Source organism: Mirounga leonina, unplaced genomic scaffold, assembly GCF_011800145.1.
Source record: "Mirounga leonina isolate KUSES-001 unplaced genomic scaffold, KU_Mleo_1.0 Mir_129, whole genome shotgun sequence".
Classification (NCBI taxonomy): domain Eukaryota; kingdom Metazoa; phylum Chordata; class Mammalia; order Carnivora; family Phocidae; genus Mirounga; species Mirounga leonina.
In genome coordinates this window covers 80,178,331-80,198,270 of record NW_023270323.1, presented here as the reverse complement: position 1 = coordinate 80,198,270, position 19,940 = coordinate 80,178,331, and the positions used below count along the sequence as shown (strand labels likewise).

The 19,940-nt window shown below is 61.9% G+C and overlaps 1 protein-coding gene across 4 annotated transcripts in view; it reads right to left on the bottom strand.

The window, feature by feature from the left end:
* Positions 1-8,833: 8,833 nt before the first annotated feature.
* ZFYVE28 (zinc finger FYVE-type containing 28) overlaps positions 8,834-19,940 on the bottom strand; it is a 47,958-nt gene continuing 36,851 nt past the window's right edge. For 2 of the 4 annotated variants that reach the window (XM_035005447.1, XM_035005449.1), the window contains 5 exons: positions 14,611-14,729; positions 13,419-13,535; positions 11,863-11,967; positions 9,610-9,713; positions 8,834-9,086 (listed from right to left, as the gene is read on the bottom strand). In XM_035005447.1, coding sequence (XP_034861338.1) covers positions 8,955-9,086; positions 9,610-9,713; positions 11,863-11,967; positions 13,419-13,535; positions 14,611-14,729 — 577 coding nt within the window. In that variant the 3' untranslated portion in view covers positions 8,834-8,954. Of the gene's footprint in view, positions 9,087-9,609; positions 9,714-11,862; positions 11,968-13,418; positions 13,536-14,013; positions 14,730-19,940 lie in introns of those variants that run through there. The other 2 variants (XM_035005448.1, XR_004679324.1) reach the window with 2 other exon arrangements.

The window sequence follows — 19,940 nt, the reverse complement described above, 5'->3', positions numbered from 1 at the left end:
CGGGGAGCGTCGGGTGCGCCTGGCCGGTCCGCGGGGTCTGCACGTCGTGTGCCAGAACCTGTTGCCCCGGGACAGCCGCCGCAGCTCTGGCTCCGCGGGAGCACGGCACCTCGTGTTCTCCTCGGGGGTGTCGCGTGGGCTGCAAAACGACACCCCTTCCCGCCGGACACAGAGTGACCCCAGCGAAGGCCGGAGCTTGGAGGAGGGGCGTAGAAGGTCAACGCCCAAGAGCCAGATCTTCTTGAGCCACATCTCAATGGGGAGAGACCCAAAGAGGGGGGGCCCTCAGAGCTCCCCGGGGACCCCAGGCCTGGAGGAAGGGGCCCCCAAGAGTGGAGGGTTGCCTGCTCGTGTCTGGTCTAAAGAGTGGGGACATTCCAAGGCATTCCGGGCGCTGGTCCCCTCTGGCCAAGGAAGCTCTCTCTAGGGAAGAGAGTTGCCCTCTGTGGGAGAGGAGCGAGCCCCTCATCAAGCTCCTGGCTGTTGGGTGGTCCCTAGTGGCTCCTGACCCTTAGCTGGCTCTGCAGGAGGAGGGTCTGGCAGCCTGGAGGCAGCCCCACACTGGCCTCGGGTCCCTTTGGGTCCCTTCGGTCTTCCTTCTCACTGGTTGTTGAGACTGGTGGCCTGGGAGCCCCTGAGGAGGGGACCAGCAGGTTGGAGAGTGTGGGGATAAGGTGGATGGGCTCTGACCCACCCTGCCCAGAGGTCTAAATGGGGCATGCTGCCACCAACAGAACAACAAAAACTAAAAATCTCAGCGCTTCCTGTCCTGGGATCTACTGCATGTTTCATACACATTCCCTTGTGTATTTCTGAATCCCCATTTACAGATGAGGAAACCAGGAATCCTGAGGTTTAGGGACTGGCCAGGGTCTCCTTGCAATCCCAGGGGCATGTAGATTAGTGCTCGCCTAAACGTGCCCCAGGGCTGGTGACCCAGGAGCATGGAGACCAAGACACCTCCTGGCCTAACACTACTTGCCTGGGAACCACAGCTGTGTGACCTGAGAAATGGGGTTAGGGATGTGTTGTCTACCCCCCAACCCTCCCAGCAGAGCTCAGCAGGACCCAGTGGGGTACTCGGATACTGCCATTAGACAGCCCTGCATGGACATTAAGACGACCCCTTGATGGTAATCCCAGCCCCACAATCTACCCAGGACCAGGGCACTGAGCCCCTAAGAGCTGCACAGAGTAAAGGAGGGTGCCCCGTTCTGGGGAGGGGCAGATGCATGCAGAGTTCAGGGGTGTAGGAGGCAGGACCCCAGGCTCACCACCTGGTGGTCAGCATTTTGCAGAGTCCCTTCATCCCTGCTTATGTGAAGGATAGGTTGCTGTTCCAGTCCTAAAGCCGGCACCTTGTCCAGGGTGAGTGCACCTGCTGGACGCCCACCCTACTAACTGCCGTGGGGCATGAGGGGTGCTGTGTGTCACAGCCTGCAGAGCGAGTACCCAGGTATGACCATGGGAACCACGTGTGTACTGCACCCCAGCCTGAGAGGAGAAGGGGTGGCCCCACCTTGCCTCCATCTGCAGCTAGGCTGTTTCGGGGACCCCTCTCCCAGCAACACCCGGGACCAAGCACTTCCAGGGGCGCCACACCGCCTGTGAGTGTCGTGGTATCGGAGCGCAAGCAGCGTGTGGGAGTGAGTGCAGAAGTGGGCCGCGAACTAGCAGCTGGACAGGAGGGCCAGGGCATGGCGTGGGCTGAGGCATCAGGACCCCAGGCCTAGGTGTCAACCAGGGAGGAGCCTTGTGGGCCAGAGAGAGCCTCCAGGGAAGACACTAAGCTGCAAGGTGGGGGCCTGCTGGGGGGGGGGGGGGCGAAAGGGGGGGGGGGGGGGGGGGCGCCCTTGGGGGGCGCCAAAGCCCCGCCCCCGGGGGGGTCAAGGGGCCCCCCCGGGGTTGGTTGGGGGGGGGGGGGGATGTATAGGAGCAGCTGCCTGGCCCAGGGTCCAAAGCTGCAGGCTCTGTGCCACCCCAGGCCCAGTTCTGTAGGGCAGGTCTCCAACAAAGCTGTATCACCTCTTCCAGGGAGGCTTCCCTGAGCCCAGGCTAGGCCGGCTGCCTCCTCACCTACTCCTCTCCTATGTCTGCCCAGCCCTTCCTGCCCCTTCTCCAGTGCAGGGCCCTGTCCCAGCGGGAACCAGCCCAAGTCCATGCCCCTGAGGAAGGACGCAGCCCTCTCAGGCCCCCTCTCTCTATCTCCATTTAGAGCCCAAGAGGGGACATAGACCTCTCCTGCCCCCCTCCCAAGCACCCAGGCCCCAAGGTCCCTCCACCGTGCATCCCTCCTGCACCAGCCCACATTTCCCTCACTGTCCCATCCCCCAGATTGTTTTCCCTGCTTGTCCTTTAGGGGAGCCCAGCCCACCCCAGAGCTCCCAGACAGAGGCTCTAGGAGAAGGAGTGGGGCCTGAATCCAAAAGGGACTTCCCTATTTGACTGGAAGGCCCCCTCTGCCCAGCTTTCTTGGTTTCCTCCCCCACCTGCGCCCTAGCCTCAGCTTCCCTGGCTATAAAAGGAGAATGGTAGTACCCACCTCTTGCAGTGTTTGGAGGATGGCATGAGGATTCCTGGCCCAGGAGCTCAGTAAAGGCAGCCTTCCTCCCTACCCCCAGGGTCCCGGGAGGGCATTTAAGGCCCTAAGGAGATCTGAGGGAAAGAAACCTCTAGAAAGCTGCTTCCTAGCTTCCCCCACACCTGCTGAGCCCTGGCTCCCTTTCTCTGGCCCAGGGCTCCACCCCAACGTCACAGCCTTCGGAATATGCCTGCGGCTCCCGGCTTGGCCCCAGGAAGCACCCCCACCCAGGATGGGAAGGTCTTCAAGGCCCTTCTTTCTCCAAAGCCCCTTCCTCCTGCTTCCAGGATGACCCAGCCCTGGCTTCATCTTCTCCCATCCTCCCCATTGCCTCCCCCATCACTGGGGTGGACTCCCTGCTCCCACCTGGGTCCACAGCAACAGCATTCTGGGAAGGAGGCTGAGAGTGAGGGGCTGCCCCGCCTGCCTGGACAGCCCACAGCCTGCCTTCCCCGGGGACCGTGGAGGGGCGGGGGGGAGGGGGGCGGCAGGCCACATTTGGTTAGCTCCCTGCAGGCAGGTTCTGGGACTGTGGTGTGGGGGGGACAGAGAACCTGCCCTGGGGTCATCAGAGGGCCAGGCCTGCGCCAGCATGACAGCCAGCCCCCTAGAAGCTGTGGCTCCCCTGCCCTGAGATGTCTGGTGTGCACCAGCACCAGAGGGGAGTCCCAGGGGACTTTTTTCCCTGGGTCCCTCTCCCAAAGTGTCCCTGGATTCTAGTCTGGCCACAAGACCTTGGCCAACTCGCTTTAACCTCTCTCCACCTGTTTCCTAGCTATAAAACGGTTGACAGTACCTACCTTTCGGGGTGGCTTTGGGGTGGAAAGAAGGATCCATGGAAGGTCCCAGGCAGCAGTGGGCAGGGCACAAAGGGATGCCCAGAAAGTGGCGGGAATATGAACATCAGCTCCAATCAGCAGTGCCTCTAACTGGTGGTCCTACACACAGAGAAATGGGGCCGGGCCTGGCCAGTCGCCATCGGCCAGGATCCCCGTGGAACCTGGCTGGGCTGGAGCGGCAGCTGCCCAAGCCCGCCAGCCCCGGGCCAGGCCTCTGAGCATTTGGGGGCCTTCTACAAAGCCAAGCACTCGGGAAAAAATGGTCTCCACAATACAGTGAGGGGGCAGCAATGATATCAAGATGCATGAAGACATAATGTGTGCAGAGCTAACATAATGTCAATGTTATTTTTAAATTTAAAAAGAATAGTTTATTGTATTTGTGAACAATTTTTGGAGTAGATTTCTCACTTTACAAGTTATTTCCCCCGCTATATTTGATGACCCTGGACAACTTAGACAATTATAAATTAAATGAATTTTTTTTTGTAACCGAGATATCCAAAAACAAAACAATAAAATTTTCTTTTAAAAAATGTTTATAGGGAAAAAAAAAGGTATGAAGGTGGGATGTGGTATAGACTCGGCCACTGGCTGTGGTATTGAGCCAGAGGGCCAGAAACTGACGGCTCAGGGCCAGCGACCTCGTCCAGTTCCGGGCCCAGGTGGGGTGTGACAGGGAGCCCGGGTTAGCCCTGCTGCTGCCCCCCAGGCCCCTAATGGCTGTGGGCCCTCTCATCTGAGGGAGGATGAGCCTGGAATAGATGGGCAGGTCTCCCTCCCACAAACAATAGGGGCCTCCAGGCTCACACCAAAAACCCCTCTCCTAGTACCGCCTTCTAGGATGCTCTGCCCTAGGCCTTTCTGGCCTGTTCCCCCACCCCTTCTAGGAAGCCTTCTTGGCCTTCCAGGCTGTACCTGGCTGCCACATGTGGTCTTAGGCTAGAGACCTTCCAGTCTTAGGCTGAAGGCCCTGAGGGCCCGAGCCTAGGAAACCCACCCCCAGCTCCCCACCCCTGGGCTCCTGGTCATCCAGCCGCTTCTTGACCCAGAGGGTTGGGCTCTGGTGAGTGTGGCCCAGGCTGCCTCCAGCCGAGGGCACAGAGGCCTCTCAGACCTCCACCCACACAGCCTGGCAGGGCCCTGTGTGACAGGAGGCAGTCCAGAGGTGACTGGCTAAAGCCATGTGACTGCCTCCGATGGGACCCTGGCCTCTCCCACCCACCCATCTCCCTGTGAGGTGTCCACACCACAAATCTGACCATGTCCTGCCCTGCTCAGAACTCTTCCACGACTCTCCAGTGCCCTCTGGACAAAGCCTGAATTTGGTGCCTGGGGTGACCCAGCCGTGATCCCTATATGTGCTCCACCCTGGCCAGGAGTACCCCCATTGCTCAAACTCTCAGGACTGTTCTGGCACCCCATTCTCCATGGATACCCCACTCACCCCCCAAGGCCCAGCCGGCTTAGCCAGCTCACGTGCCCCTGCCCCAGACCTGCAGGCCCCCAAGGGCAGGGAAGGTCTGGGGTGTCTGGGTGCCCATCTTTGCCCAGCTCTGGTGCAGGCTCCAGCCCTGACGTGCCCTCAGCACACGAGCAGAAGCCAGAGCCTTGCTTGTGTTTTTAAGTCTTTGGGGTGACATCCCCTTTGAGTGACTGCTCGGTGCTGGAATCTGCCGCTCCCCAGTCTCAGAGTCTGGAGAGGCCCTGAGGGTTTTGCTGACTCCTGCGAAGAGACCCCAGGCTGTGCTCTGAGAATGTGTGTGAGGGTCGGAGTGATGCTGCTGTCTGGGAAGGCTGCCTGGAGGAGGGGGCTTTGGGTGGGCCTCTGAAGAGATAAGTGCCTCCAGGACTCTGGGTCATGGGGGTGGCATTGGGCAGCCACTTTGAGTCCTGCTCACCTGCCCTCCAGCTCCCATTGCAGAGTCCAGGGAACCAGAAGAGCTGGGAGGATCAGCCCCCAGCCCCAGCCCCTGTGCTTTGAGATGTCCAACTCCGAGCAGGACCCAAACGGATCTGGGATGGGGTCTGCCCTGCGTATAGTGCTTGCTGAGCCAAGACCCTCTCTTGCCCTGCAGGCAGCGCTCCCGTGTCCCCCCCGTGGCCCTGGCAGCCAGACCTGCCAGGAGAGCAGAACTGCTGGGAGAGCCGACTGCAGGCACGCGCCCCCTGGTGGCCATCAGGGCTATAGTGGGGACCCAGGATGGGGCTCAGTCCTCCGCCCCAAGGGAAGGGGAGCACCCCTCCAATCCCGCTCCTGCCAGCGGCCTCCTGGGGGGATCCTGTCCCATCACCTTAGTCAGCAGCCAGGACACTAAACAGTCCTCTTCTTTGCGCTCCCACGCCACCCCAAGGCCACACGGCTGGTGCCCGTGGCCGCCTGCTGGGTACCCAGGGGAAGTGCACCAGGCCTGAGGGCAGGCTGGCTATATCTGGGCATGTTTGTGGGGACGGATGAGCCACAGGTGGGGGCAGGCAGCAGGGGCACCTCCAGAGGCGGGAGTCGGGGGGCCTCTGGACTGAGCTGAGCCTGCAGCGGTACCGGATGGGGCATCCCCCTTCTCCCCACCCCCATGCCACCTCCCTGAGGCTGACTACGGTGGCTCTCTCTGCCCCAGGGACTCCTGAGGTGCAGAGAGCTCAGGGTATGCCCAGCCCAGACCCTCCATCCTCTGATTTGGTGGCCTGCAGGCTGCATCCGGGTCCTGAGTACCCGTGGGGCCCAGTCAGGCCTAGGGTCCCCGCCTGTTGCCAGACGCTTGGGGTGGCGGTGTTGGGGAGCATGCAAGGTCTTCTCCCCAGGGCCTGTGCATAGCACAAGAGAGGGCTGAGGCAGGCAAGACAGACCCAGGTGCGCCCAGCCGCTGGCAGCCCCCAGCCTTCCTCCCGATGCCGGATAGGGGTGTGGTGGGCACTCCAAAGCTGGTGGAGCCCTGGTCTCCGGAGTGGCCTTCAGAAGTGGCTCTCCGGGCACAGCCACCGGGGCCGTCTCTGGGCACTCTGCTTCCGCTGCCGCCACCTACTGACTTCCTTGAGCCTCGGTTTCTCCACATGACACAAAGATCCTGCCCCAAAGGGGATTGTCGAGGGGAGTAGAGCGTTCAAAGCAGAAGGCCATAGTGGTGGTGACGAAGGGGACTGGAGGCTCAGGAAGGCTAACCAGCTCGAAGCCCAAGGCCAGGTTGCAAGGGCTGATTCCAAATCTGGAGCTCTTGGCTCTCTCCCTGTCCCTACCCCCAAGGTTTCCCAGTCCTGAGGCCCTACTGTGGTGGGCAGCAGGCCATTCCTTCTAGAACCTTTCTGAGTGGGAAACTCTGTGTTGGACTCATCCCCTCCCCTCCAGGTCTTGGCTCTGCCCTTGGGGTGTGGATAGCCCTGTAGAAGGGTAGAGTGACCACATGTCCCTGGTTTAGCATGGAGAGTCTCATGATTCAGGACCCTCACAGGGTGCTCCCGTGTCCCGAGACCTTCCTGCAGGGCAGCCTGGGGTGGGAGTGCACAAAGGCAGGCCAAATCTGGTGTGGAGGGCCTCCTGGCTCCCGGCCACATCCAGAGCTCCCTTGTGTCCCCGGGGGCCTAGACCTCTCCCTCTGGAGGGCGGCCCTGTCTGTGCTGAGGGCAGGCAGACCCTCTTTCCTGGGTCTCCACTCTGCCCAGCCTGACCTGGCAGGTAAGTCTGGAAGGTGGTAACTGTGGGTGCCTGTTGAGGAGAGGAAGGGGTGTCTCTCCATAGAGGCTTCTCCTGTAAGAGGCTGACTTCCTGGTCTGTGGCACCATGAGCTGCCTCCCCCCCCACCCCTGCATGACCTTCCGGAAGGCATCGCTGTCCTGCCAGTGACACCAGCTGCAGCCACCCACAGGGGTGGGAGGGGCTCTGTCCAGGTGGGCAGCCAGACACCCCTTCTCTTCTGCTCCTGAAGGACTCAGGACTGCTCCTAGGGAGCCCCCCAACTCTAAATACTCTTTCACCTCTCAGAAAGAAAGTGGGTCTGGTGGCCACTGGGGTTTCTCCCAACCATCCCCCCATTCTCTGAGGTCCCAGGGTCTACCTCCAAGGGACTGGGCACCCAGTTCCCAAGGGCTCAACCTCCAAGAGCAGAGGAAGGTGCCATTGCCATGGCAACCCCACGGTGCAGCCTGCCCGCCTGCATTCTCCCCAGGGCACTCCAGAAGGCATCCCCAGGTGGGTGGGTAGCCCAGCCCTGGACCAGGGTGGGGAGGGCTCCAAGGTGGGGGTGTCCAAGAGCACACCCCCCAACACACACACACACACACACACACAGGCCAGGGGTCTGAGCTGAGGACACACGAGACAAGAGGCTGGACAAGTAGGCAGGGCATGGGAAGGGGCTTTTGGGGAGAACACATATTAGCAAGAACACCATCCCTTCCCAGACAGAAAAAGAAGTCCGCGTTCACATCAGAAACGAGTGTCTGCAATCCTTAAAGAGATTTATGGAAATGGCTTCGAATTACAGCATTTAGAAAATAAAAATAATCTCAATACATAATATTCCCTCCATTGTATACCACCCCCCCGAAGCTGTTTCTGTGCATATGCACCCACTGTTCAGCAGTAGCTGGATTTTCTTATAAAAGAAGCAGTAGTGTGCCGTCTCTCTAAAAATAAAGCTGCAATCGTCACTGCAATGTGAAGCCTGAGATTTAAGCCTGAGGTGTACGTGCTGGGGCTGGCTGGCTGCCTCAGCCTGAGGCCCGCGCCAATCCGGGTTGGGAGGAGGTGGGCCAGGGTCCCAGGGGGACAGAGGGAAGGGGGTGGTGGCAGCAGGTGGGTGGCGGTCCTTGGTCCCGGGAGCCCTGGTCTGAGAGCCTGGGGACCTGGGTCTCAGCGCCCTGTGGGCAGCTGTTTGCCCCCCATCCCACCAGCAGGTGGGCACCCGTGGGCAGGGGCGCGCCTGCGGGCGGACCCAGAAGAGCTGGGTGTGCATCTGCATCTCCCGCTCTGAGAGTAACCAACCCGCCTGTCGTTTGGTCAAGGTCCCAAAGGGGAGCAGGGACAGGCAGCTGTGGGCTAGGCGCAGGGAGAGAGAATGGGCAGGGCACGGGGAAGCCCTCCGGGGGACCCTGAGGCCCGACCCCTCCCTTGGAGGTGTCCCCCATCTGCCCAGGATTTGGCCCCAGGTGCGACCCCACTTCGCCGCTCAAGAGCGGGCTCTGAGTAGGCCTTCTACTGTGGCTCGGCCTGGAGGCAGCAGCTCGGCGGGCCGGGGCCGGGGGCGGGCAGGAGGAGCGCCCACCCCCGCCCGGGACACCCCCACTGCCCGGAGCCGACCTCCTGCAGGCCCCCGCCGCCGGCCCGCGGGGGTGGGGGTGGGGGTGGGGGTGGGGGTGGGGTGGGGGTGGGGTGGGGGCGCGCCGCTGGGGGGGCGGGGCGGCGGCGGCGGCGCGCGACGTCCTGCGAGGCTGGCGGCCTGCGGCGCCCTCCAGCGGCGGCAGTAGCAGCTCGTTGAGGCGCGCGGAGACCCACCGCCCGCGGCACCTCCTCCCCGGGAGTGCGCGGGGCCCGGCACGTGTCAGACGCCCGCCTTGTCGCTGTAGAAGGGCGTGACGTGGAACACGTAGCAGTGCGTGCACACGCGGACGGGCTTCACCTGCCCGTAGCGCGGCAGCGGCGCCGAGTGCGCGGAGCAGCGGGAGCAGAAGATCTGCAGTGCGAGGGGCGGGCCGGGGGGCCGTGAGCCAGGGTCCGCGGCAGCCCCGGGCCCTGTGCCTCGCCCCTCCGACCCTGGCCCTGCGGCGGGGGCGGGGGCGCTTCCCACCCCCTCCCTCCGAGCCCAGGCGAGGCGGCAGTGGCGGGACCCCGTGGTCCCCCGCGTGCCACGGGGACCTTTAGAAAAACCTGGCGTAGGTCACGGCCCCAGGAGGCCAGGCTCACCGAGGGGGTTCTGGCCCCCTCGGACCCTCTTTCGCTGCACGTCCCCAGCTCTGCAGTGGCCAGGAGCAGCGCCATCGGGACCCAGGGGGCTGGGGGCCTCAAGTCCACACCCTGGGCCAGGTCAGAGCAGGGCCCAGGGCTCACGGACCTCTGCACCAAGGCCTCAAAGGCCTTATCAGGCCCGGGGGGCATCGGTCCTGGCTTCCAGATCCCGTGCACAGCCCCCTGGGGAGGACCACAGCCTCAGCCCCTGGGGCCGCAGGGACAACCTCTGGCCGCCACGACCCGCTCACCTTCCCGCAGCTGCGGCAGTGGTGTTTCCGGCGGATGACGGTGAAGGGCGCTTTGCACGCGGTGCAGAAGCCGCAGGCCTCGTCTGGGACCCACTCCGGTGGATCTGTGACAGTGGGAATGAGGTCAGCCAGAGGGAGCCGTGCAGCCGTGACGGTGGGAGCCAGCGGGCTGGGGTTCGAGGGCGCCTCTGGCTGGACGGGACCCAGCAGCCCCTGCCCTCCTCTTCGGCCCTCCCCTGGACCCCCATTACTGGCTATGGTCTCAGGAAATCGTCACCCGGACAGCGGCTCCGCAGCTCTTGTCCGAGCCTGCCCGCCAGCCCCCAGCTTCAGCCTACACCTTGCAGCCAGCCAGGCCACCGGGATTCAGGACATGGGCAGGGAGTGTCCACCCGGATGACCCTCTCCCGAGCCTCTCTCTGTCAGCACCCAGCCTGGCAGGCCCCTGGGGCAGAGGTGGTGGTCGAGAAATGAAGAAATCGACCCCCAGCTCAGCTCTAGGTGTGCTCTGTGGGGGCCTCAGGCGCCCCCAGCCTTGCCCACCCCCAGCTCCAGAGCAGTTCTCAGGCTCTTGGGGTCCTGGAGGCCCAGGGAGACCCCCAGCCGGCCCCTCCCTGACATGTGTGCAGGCCAGGCTGGGGCCAGGGGCCAGCTCCTCCTCCCACACCTCATGTGGGGCCTGTCCGACTCACTCCTCGAGGCCCTGGCTGATGGGAGACTCTGTGGAGGTTTGCTCTGGAATTCGAGAGACACATCAGCACAGGGAGAAGCGGGCTCCCACACGCAGCAAGACAGGTGCTTTCCTCCCATTTCAGGCACCAAGCTGACTAGGGCGGGCCAGGCCCCGAGGCCAGCACCAAGGGCCAGGGGGAAAGAACACATCGGACCCCTCCCTCAGACCACAGAGAGTACTCAGAGGTGGTCTGTGTAGCCTCACAAGACCCCCAGGCTTGATGCTCAAGTGGGCACTGGCCTGCATCCCTACACCCCATCCTCAGGGCCTCCAAACAGAACTCAGAAGGGCCTGGGGTCTTCTGGCCTCCCTCCCACCCTGGAGGCTCTGCCCCTCCTCCTGCCTGCTTGCACAGACCCGAAACTGCCTCCCACTCAACTCTCCTGCCTTCCATCCTGGGCCTGGTCAGCTCACCCCCACCCTGCAGGGAGGTCATTTCTTATGCTTGCCACCCCCTATGTAGAATCTCAGGCTGGCCCCAGGGAAATCCGGGATGGCAATGTTAGCCCCTAAGGACCGTGTTGGGCCAGGACCTCCAGCTCAGGCAGATAAGGCCAAAAGCACTCCTGGCAGGGGCGAGAGGGTGGGGGAATGTGAGGGTCCCGAGGACTTCCTGGGCCTGCCAAGGGGAGCCACTTCTAGGAGGGGGCTGGGTCGGCAGCCCCCAGGGAGGATGTGGCCCTCGCCTGTGCCCTGGGCAATGCCAGACCTCGCAGCTCATTACAGTCACTCATGAACAGAGAGGTTCCAAGTTCCTGTAACAGGTACTTTGTACCATCATGCATCGTTTTCTAGAAAGGTAGAGATGAGCTTGTGCTGCTCCTTACACCCCATCCCCGCAACCTCTGTCACCCCCAGGGGACTGGCGAGCACGAGGAAGGCCCCGAGCCTGGGACCAGCAGGGTCAGCCAGTGGGCCAGGCACACCAGGAGTGCTGTGACCTCTGGCCTATCGTGGGGTCAACTTCAGCCTCCTTCTCGGCCCCATCCCTGTTTGACGCCTGGTCAGGCCTATGCGCCACCATCTATCGCGGCGCCTCTCCCAGGCCTCCAGCCCCTTAGAAACTCTTGGGTGGCCCCCTCCCCATAGCTGTGCTGCCCGAGCTCCCAACCTGCTCTGGACGCTCCCTCCCTGATCACTAAGCCACTGGTCCCCCAGCAGGCCTGGCTTCCTAAACGGGGAGCAGGGTCTTGGGGCTTCCACATGACCTGTGAAGAAGTCACCGGAAGCTGCCATGTGAGGCCCTTCCTGTGGGGCAGGTGGGTACAGGTGGGCTCAGGTGTGTGCCTCTGCCCTGGGTCCAGCCACCTCCGGCCGCAGCCAAAGGCCTTGGCTAAGGGGGTCCGTGTGCCACCAAGGGGGTAGCCGCCTCCCCATGGGCAGCTACAGGACCCCCAGTTGGAGAAACAGTGCCTTCATGGATTCTGCATTCAGGACAGAGAGGGGGACAGTCCAGACAAGCTCCTCACTCCCTGCCCTGCATGCAGCACCTCGGGCCCTGGCCCACACCCCGCACGCACCTTCCAAGTCCCCATCTCGGGTCTTGGCTGCCAGTTCAGAGGATGATAGGGTCTCCTGGCAGAGGGCACAGTCCTCCAAGGCCGCACTCCGCAGGCTTTGGGTGACTAGGAGAGGGAGGGAGAGAGGAAGGGGTGGGGTTGATGCCCAAGCACCTGTCCCTGCTAGGCCCACCCACATGTGGCCAGCAGGGGGGCAGCTCCCCCAAAGCCAGCCACAGTCCCCCTGCAATGGGTGAGTCAGCACCGCCCCAGCAGGCTGGGCTTGGTGCCCTGAGGTCTGCAGCTTCTCCCCCCTGCGGCCCCCAGCCCCAGAGCCGCTGCACTGTGTGTGGAAGGTCCCCTTGGGCTGTGACCCACGAGGCAATAGGGGGACCAGGCCTGGACACAGGCTGAGGAGCCCACCATCCTTGCTTGCAGAACTGGTCCATGTCACCCACCTTTTCTGCATTTTGATGTTTCAGAAGGCCCCGCCACCCCGAATTCCCCATCAGCCCAGTGGTATGGCCACCAGGAGGCAGAGCTGGGGCGACACACAGGACTGACTCTGCTCCTCCTCCCCCCAAGCCAGGATGTGCCCTGCTGGACGGGGGCGGGCTCTACAGCCGGGCAGGTGGCTCTGTGTGCCCAGATGCCCCATGAGGATGGGCAGCTCGCCCAGAACAGGCATCTCAGCCCAGCACAAGGGGAGGGCGAGCAGGGGTCAGACCCCCTCCCCACCCCGTGCATGTCAGAGTATGCAAGAGTGTGTGTGTGAGAGAGTGTGCATGTGTGCATGTGAGTGTGTGTGCATGTGAGAGTGCGTGTGTGGGTGTGTGAGTGTGTGCATGTGTGAGAGTGTGCGTGGGTGGGTGTGTGAGACAGTTGTGCATGTGTGCGTGTGAGAGTGCGTGTGTGGGTGGGTGTGTGAGTGTGTTTGTGCATGTGAGAGTGTGTGGGTGGGTGTGTGAGAGAGTGTGTGCAAGTGCGTGTGTGCGCGTGAAAGTGCGTGTGTGGGTGTGTGTGTGACAGTGTACATGACTGCGTGCGTGCGTGCGTGCACGTGTGTGCGCGCGCGTCTGTGCCTGGGATTTGTGGGCACGTGTAAACGCGTGAGGCAGGTCGAAGGCGGCCACAGGTCATAACCTGCCACTTCCCCCCAAAAGGTGGGGCCGAGGTCCCCTCCTTGACTGTGGGCTGCCCCCCCCCCCCCGGCAGCTTTGGTGGCCGGAAGTTGGTAGGGGTGACTATGCGGCGTCTGGGTCTCAACTGCCCCCCTGCAGGCCGCCGGCCCCGAGAAGTTGGGTGACCTTGCTGGAGGGCATGCAGGGGTGAGCAGGAGGTGCTGCAGGCACAGGCCTGTGCGTGGGGGGAGGTGGGAGCCCCCCCGCAAAGCCTCTGGGGCACCTGCGACCTGTGCCCCTTGGTCCCTAGTGGAGAGCCTGGCAGTGCCAGTGGGTTCCGTGTGGAGGCAGTGGGCCCCAGAAAGGCCGGATGGATGGCTGTGCAGGGCCATGTGCCCTCAGTGTGGGGGTGCGGCTCCCGGGGGGTGGCACGGACACACTGTGGGTGGCACTCACCCTTCTTTAACTTTTCCTTGTCGTCTGTTTCGGGCTTGGTGGCCATGACCTCAAAAAGGGTCTTGAGAATACTCCTCAGGTCGCTGGCATAGTTTGTCTGCAGCTGGTCAGCCACCCCTGAGAGAGGAGGACGAAGGGAGGGCAGGTCAGGCCAAGCAGCCGCAGGGGCTCGGGGCTGCCAGCTGGGTGACCCCGGCCAGAGCTCACGGCCCAGGACTGACGCCTCCTCAGGTGGCTCAGGGCAAAAGGGGGCCGCCCAGCCCCTGGGCCACAGTTTGGCCAAAGTCAAGGCTCAGGAGTCCAGGGAAGGCTGGTGGTGGGAGTGACCACACGGACAGCCCCCTCCCTGGCAGGAAAGCACCCCCCCCACCCTCCCTGCAGAGGTGGAAAGCGATGCTGGGTTAGCTCTTTGGGGGCGGACCTGGCTGCCACATGCAGCAAAGTGAGGGAGAAGCTGCGGGCATCCCACTGGAATGGGAGCCCAGTGACCCGTCCCAGTCAGCGCTGCAGTCAGCGCTTCTAGAGGATTCTCCGTGCACCGTCAATGCCCCGAGCACCTGCTGGGCATGGCATCCCTCCAACCCCCGACACAAACCTGTGCAAACTGGAGCTCAGAGTCGCCCGAGGTCCTCCTGGTCCCACCTGGCCTGGCTCGGCACTGCCTGTGGGGCCCTCGCCCCCCCAACATGACCTGATTCTGCAGGACCGCCAGGCCACGGGCCGCACTCCCGCCAGGCAGGCCGGCTGGAGCCCATCCCTCAAAGGTGGGGGTGAGAAGGGCATGCGGGAGGCAGGGAAGGGGGCTGTGCACACTTTTATACACAGAACTAAAGAAAAGCTCACAGGCCTCTGAACCCCCCAGGGGTGGGGGACAAAACAGGCAGCTCCCTGTCCTCCCCTCCCCCACTGTGTAGCCATCCCCAGAAAGGGAAACAAAACTAGGCAGGGTACACTAAAGTCTGAACCACAAACTGAGCAGAACCTCCCCGTGTGGGTGGCCGAGGCCCCCGCGGGAGCCGTGGGTTCCCCAATCCCAGCTGAGGGACCTGCTGAGGAATTAAGCCCTCCTCTCCGCCCCTGGGCTGGAGATGAAGAAATGACACGGTGGGGAAGCCCCCAGACTCCCGGGGCCTGGCATCGCCCGCATCCCGCCCTCCGCCCGGCGCCGCCTGCCCCAGGCCCAGCCGGGCACCTGAAATGCAGACAAACAGGCGGTGGATGAGGTCATGGCTGCCATGGAACCTGGACCGGATCTTCTCTCTTGTGGCCGAGGGGGCGGTCTCCAGCCCGGCCTGGTCTGTGGAGCCGCTGCTAGAGGAAGGAAATACGGGGTGCATGGGTGGGGGGGCGGCCAGGGGCTGCTGGAGCCTGAAAGCCCACGAGTGAGAAGAAAACTCTCTCTGTCCTGGAGCCAAGCTGCCCGGACTCGGAACCGAGCCACACGCGGGCCCTGACGAGGCCGCCGCACAGCCCGGCTTCTGACCCAGCCCCTGCCCCATCCACCACAGTTCGCGCTCAACTCCTGCCCTTTCCTGCTGCACACTCAGGCCGGGCTGCCCTTCTCACCCTCCCAGATTAACCTTATCTACGGGCTTCCTCCAACGGAGGAGTCAACTCACCTACTTACTCCCTACGCAGTGGGGTGAACAGTGGACCCCCAAAGATGGGCCCAAGCCTGGACCCCTAGAACCTGCGAATGTGACTTATTTGTGTAAAGGGTCTTTGCAGCTAGAGAGGAGAAAGTCGTCTTGGATTGCTGGATGGCCCTAACCCAGTGACAGGTGTCCTTCTGAGAGGAGTGTAGAGGGTGTAGAGGTGGGGGGCGCCCGCAGCCCCCGGGAGCTGGACGAGGCAGGAAGGACCCTGGATGGGGGGGTGGCCCTGCCAGATTTCGGACTTCTGGCCTCCCTACAGTGAGGGGGTAACTTCCTGTCGTTTTAAGCCCCCACGTGTGGGACTCTGTCACGGAGACGGGGGTCCTGCCCCCCCACACACCTCCCTTCTGCCCTGTGGCTGCGAGGGCCCAGCAGGGGCACGTCCAAGTCCTACATCACTCCCCTCCTTTCTTCTCTCATTTTCCCTTCCAGCTTTCCCCCTGACGTTTAACTTATGCTCTCCCTGTCGTTTCATGGATGCAAGCCTTTTATCTGTCTGGAAATATTCATCATAATTTTTAAAACGTGGCCAACGGCTGCCTGCACCATCTCCTTTTCCTTCCGGGGAGGGAGTTGGTCTGCTTTCCATGCCAGAGGCCTGCCTCAGCGCACACGGCATCCCAGGCTGTCTGTCCGCACTCCGAGGGAGGCACGGCTGGGCCCCAGTGGGCTGGGCCACAACTTCAGAAGGGAAACGTGGCACCACCGGTGTGAAAGAGGAGCTGCCCACACAACACGCATGTGGCCCACAGACGTGGCTGGATCTTCACGGTGGCCCTGATGGCTCAGTGGTCACACAGGGGCCGAGTTGACAGAGGTGGAGGGGAACCGGTCACCGCTCCTCACGTGCCATGTGGGTCCCTGACACACGGCAGAAAAACGCGCAGAACTGCCGAGTCTTAGGCAGGGGTACGCCCCCGATGGGAGACCACTGAGAAGCACAAAGATGTGACACCCCCGGCCGGTGCAGAGGGAGGCTGGGCTGACCGGGCCCCGGGTCTCCACGGGCCCCCTTCCTCCAGCCAAGGGCGTGCATGGGCTGCACTTTGCTGGCGCACAATGAACATTCATTCTAACACAATGAACATTCGCTTCGGAGCATTTGCGTTTCGCCGGAGCTTGGAACAGCCAGGGCCGGTGGGCAGTGGGGCTGGGCGTGCCCGTGCTCTGCTGGGACCTGTATGATGAGCCACGGCTCTCTCCTGCTGAGCCGCACGGTTTCCACTGAGAATCGGGGGGGGCCTGGCTGCCCCCCAGCTCCCGTCCCTGCCCCGGGAGCCGCGTAGGCGAAGGAGGTGGGGACTTCACTGTTGGCCATGTCCACCGCCACTCAGGATCCCCAGTATCAGTGACAGCTCTACCCAGAAGACTGGGGAGCAGGGACCCAAGCAAATACCGTTCACAAATGTTCAGAGCAGCACCATTCTCGAGAGCCACAAGGTGGGCGCAATCCACGCGTCCATCAGTGGATGAGCAGGCCAACATCCGTGGTCCATCCACGCAGGGGAATACTACTCAGCCGTAGAAGGAGGTTGTGCGTGCGCTGCAACAAGGCGGAAGCGGGAAGACACGAGGCTGTGACCCAGCGACTCACGAAAGGTCACATAGTGTGTGACTCCGTTTATGTGCAATGTCTAGAGGAGGCAGATCTATGAGACGGGAAGGCGGGGCTGGCGGCGGGGAGACGGGGAGCGACTGCTCGTGGACGTGGGTTTCTTTAAGGGGTGACAAAAATGTGTGCGTAGCTGCGATCACACTAAAAACCACTCAAGTGCACACTTAAAAAAATAAAGGAATGCTTTTCTTGTAATCATCTAGCAAACTCATATTCAAGAAATAGCTCATAAACTGAATGTCCATCAACAGTGGGTTGGCTCAACAAGTTAGGTCCCATCCATACAATTTCCACTTAGTAGAAGGATCGTCAGATGCTAGAAATGCTAACATACTGAATGAAAAGGCAGTATTATAAAATTAGAGATCTCACATGTACCTAGTGAGACATGGGGAAAGATCATCTAGGCATTAATATCTGAATTAATTATCTGCATAGCGGGACTATGGATAAATTAGTCTTTTCCCAAGTGTCTTCTGTGAGCAAGTACTACTTTTGTGATTTTGAGGAGAAAGGCAGAGCTTCTGGCAGCAGATGGCACCACAGCCCTGCCTGTGGTGGGAAGTCCGTCTCTGGGTGCAGGTAGGAGCGGCTCTGGGGGCGCCCCTGGGGTTCGGCCCTGCAGCCCCAGCCCCGCAGCTCAACGCCCCGGAGGCTGGGATGTCTTCCTGGACACTGGCGCAGCGGCCCGCACACCGAAACTTTGAGGCCACAGACAGCTGAGGCCATGGAGCCTGAGACGCTGGCCGAGTGGGGTCGGGAGGTCAGCGGAGAGAGACACAAAACTCCACAGACACGGATCCTAGGCAGAAAGACGGCTTCGAAGGGCTGAGGGGAACAAAAGAACAGACCACCGGAGCTAGAAGCTGCGATCTCAGCTGGGACCTGAGCCCCGGTCTTGTCTGGGTCTGCCCGGCCCCTAGGGCCCACAAGGATGGCCATTGTCTGGGCACTGCCCGGGGCCACCCCTTTGGAAGGGTGTTGATTGTCCACAGGCAGTCGCTAGACAGACTGCTGGCCAATGGCGGGCACTGGACCCTCTGTGGACAGAGGGGCACTCACATCTACAGGGAGGCCCCTGTTTCCCCATGCACCAGTCTCTGCCAGGGCCTGCCCCTTCCCCTGCACTGCCCAGCCAGCAGGCTGACAGCTTGGGGACTGTGTTCAGAGGCCAGGCCCCAGGGCTCCTGCAGAGCCCTGCCTAGCTCGGCATGACTCATGGAGGCAGGACTCACCCTTGGCCTCAGAGGAGCCCAGCACTCAGGATTTGCCAGGCCTAAACTCCCCTGGACATGCCAGGGGCCACCCCAAGTGCTGCGGCTCCTACCGAGGTTACCGAAGGCCCAGGACAAAGAATCTTTTCAAACAAAAGTCAGAACTTGTCTCTCCTCTGTTGCAATCTTCCACCCCTGCTTTCTAGTTAGTCCAAGTAAAAGCAAAAATCCTTACCGAAGGTTATAGGGCCTGGCATAGTCTGGACCTCTCTCTGTCAACTTCCCCTCCCACACCCTCCACTTACTTATGCTTCTCAGACTTCCTCCTTGCTGTCTCAGAGAAGCCAAACATGCTATTGGCCACAGGGCCTTTGCACAGATGTCACTGGGCCCAGAATGCTCTTTTTCTGGATAGACCCAGACGCCTCTGTTTGTTATGCTCCATTGGAAGACCTTTCCTTGACCACAAACAGAACCACCACCACCCACCCCCCGCCACCGCCCTGCCAACTGCTCTCTTCCTGCCCTTACCCTGCATTGTGCAACTAGGGACACTCAGCACTCTGCCTTGGCATGTGTGTGCTGACTCTGTCTTACTCTGGGAGAATGCAAGGCTGGCCTGGCAGCAACTTCTCTTCTGTTCATTGCTGTATGCCCAGCATCGAAGGCAGCCCCCCCCCCCCCCCCCCCCCCCCCACCACCCCCCCCCTCTATAACTGTTGAACAAAGAGTTTGAATTCATTAGACACAGGGGAGAACGAGACGTGGGCTCTCTGTGGGAATAAACGCTCTCTCTGTGTCTGGAACGCTAGATGGGATTCAGGAAAAGGGGCCACCAGCAGAGCCTTCTCATACCTCACAGCTTCGGAATGCTGTCTGCTTCCTCCCCCATGAAGGTGCACCTGATGCAACAGCTCTGCTGGGAGGAGTGGGAGAGCCCCCGAAAGACGTGTCCACCCGAAACCCCCAGGACCTGCGACTGGACTGTCCAGGCAGGCTCTAACTCCAACAACGAGGATCCTTCTAAGAAGAGCAGAGGAGACACACAGAGAAGAGGCTGGGTGTGGATGGAGGAGAGACCGAGGGACGTGGCCATACGCCCCAGAATGCTGGAGCCCCAGGAGCCCGGACAGCCAGAAAGGCCCCTCCCCGGGGGCTCCAGAGGGAGCATGGCCCTTGATTTTGGACTTTCGGCCTCCTGAGCTGGGACGTTCCTGTTGCTTAAAGCCCTGCGTGCGACCGTTTGCTCCTGCTGCCTGGGAAGCGGATCTGGGCACAGAACCCACGACCCAACCCCAGGTCCGTCTCTCACCTGCTGGGCCCAGGAGACTGTTCCTCAGGGACAGAATGCACAGTAGAATCTCACCAATGGGTCCAGTGAGAAAGACCGATCACACGTGGGGGGCGTCAGTGCACAAGCTTGAGATGCAGGCCAGAGGCGGGGCTGTCCTGGCACCGAGGACACGGCTGGTTCCCACCAACGAAGCCCGCTGGAGCTTGTCAGGCATCCAAAGGGGCATCACACGAAACATGTAATTATGGCTCGAATCGCTTAAGGGAGTCTGAGCTCATAATCAATGTTTACGCCTCTAGGGAAATTGCTTTGCCAGGAGGTGTTTGCTGCGTTCATCCCACAATTTGTGCGGGAGCACCGAGGGGAGGGAGGAGCGTGTGTGTGAGGGTCCTGCCCCGGCACCTGCGGCCTCTGGCAGTAAGGGGGGGGCTGGAGGTGGGGCGGAGGGCAGAGCCGCATGGGGCCGCCTGGCGCCTGGGGGTGGGGGGTAATGCTTCTGCCTCGAGTGCAGGGGCCCCTGGCAGAGTCTCGCTCCCCCTCAGCATCTTGGGGCCACCCACAGCCCTGCCGGTGGGGAGCCTGGGGTCCCCAATTGTGCTAGGGAGGGGGAGCCAAGACACCTTCCCCACCCATTAAATCTCCCATGAGGGGGTTTGAATGTGTGGGGAGGTGTGTCTGTGTGAATGTGCACCCGCGTGTGTCTGAGTATGCCTGTGAGAACATCAGTGTTTGCGCGTGCGTGTC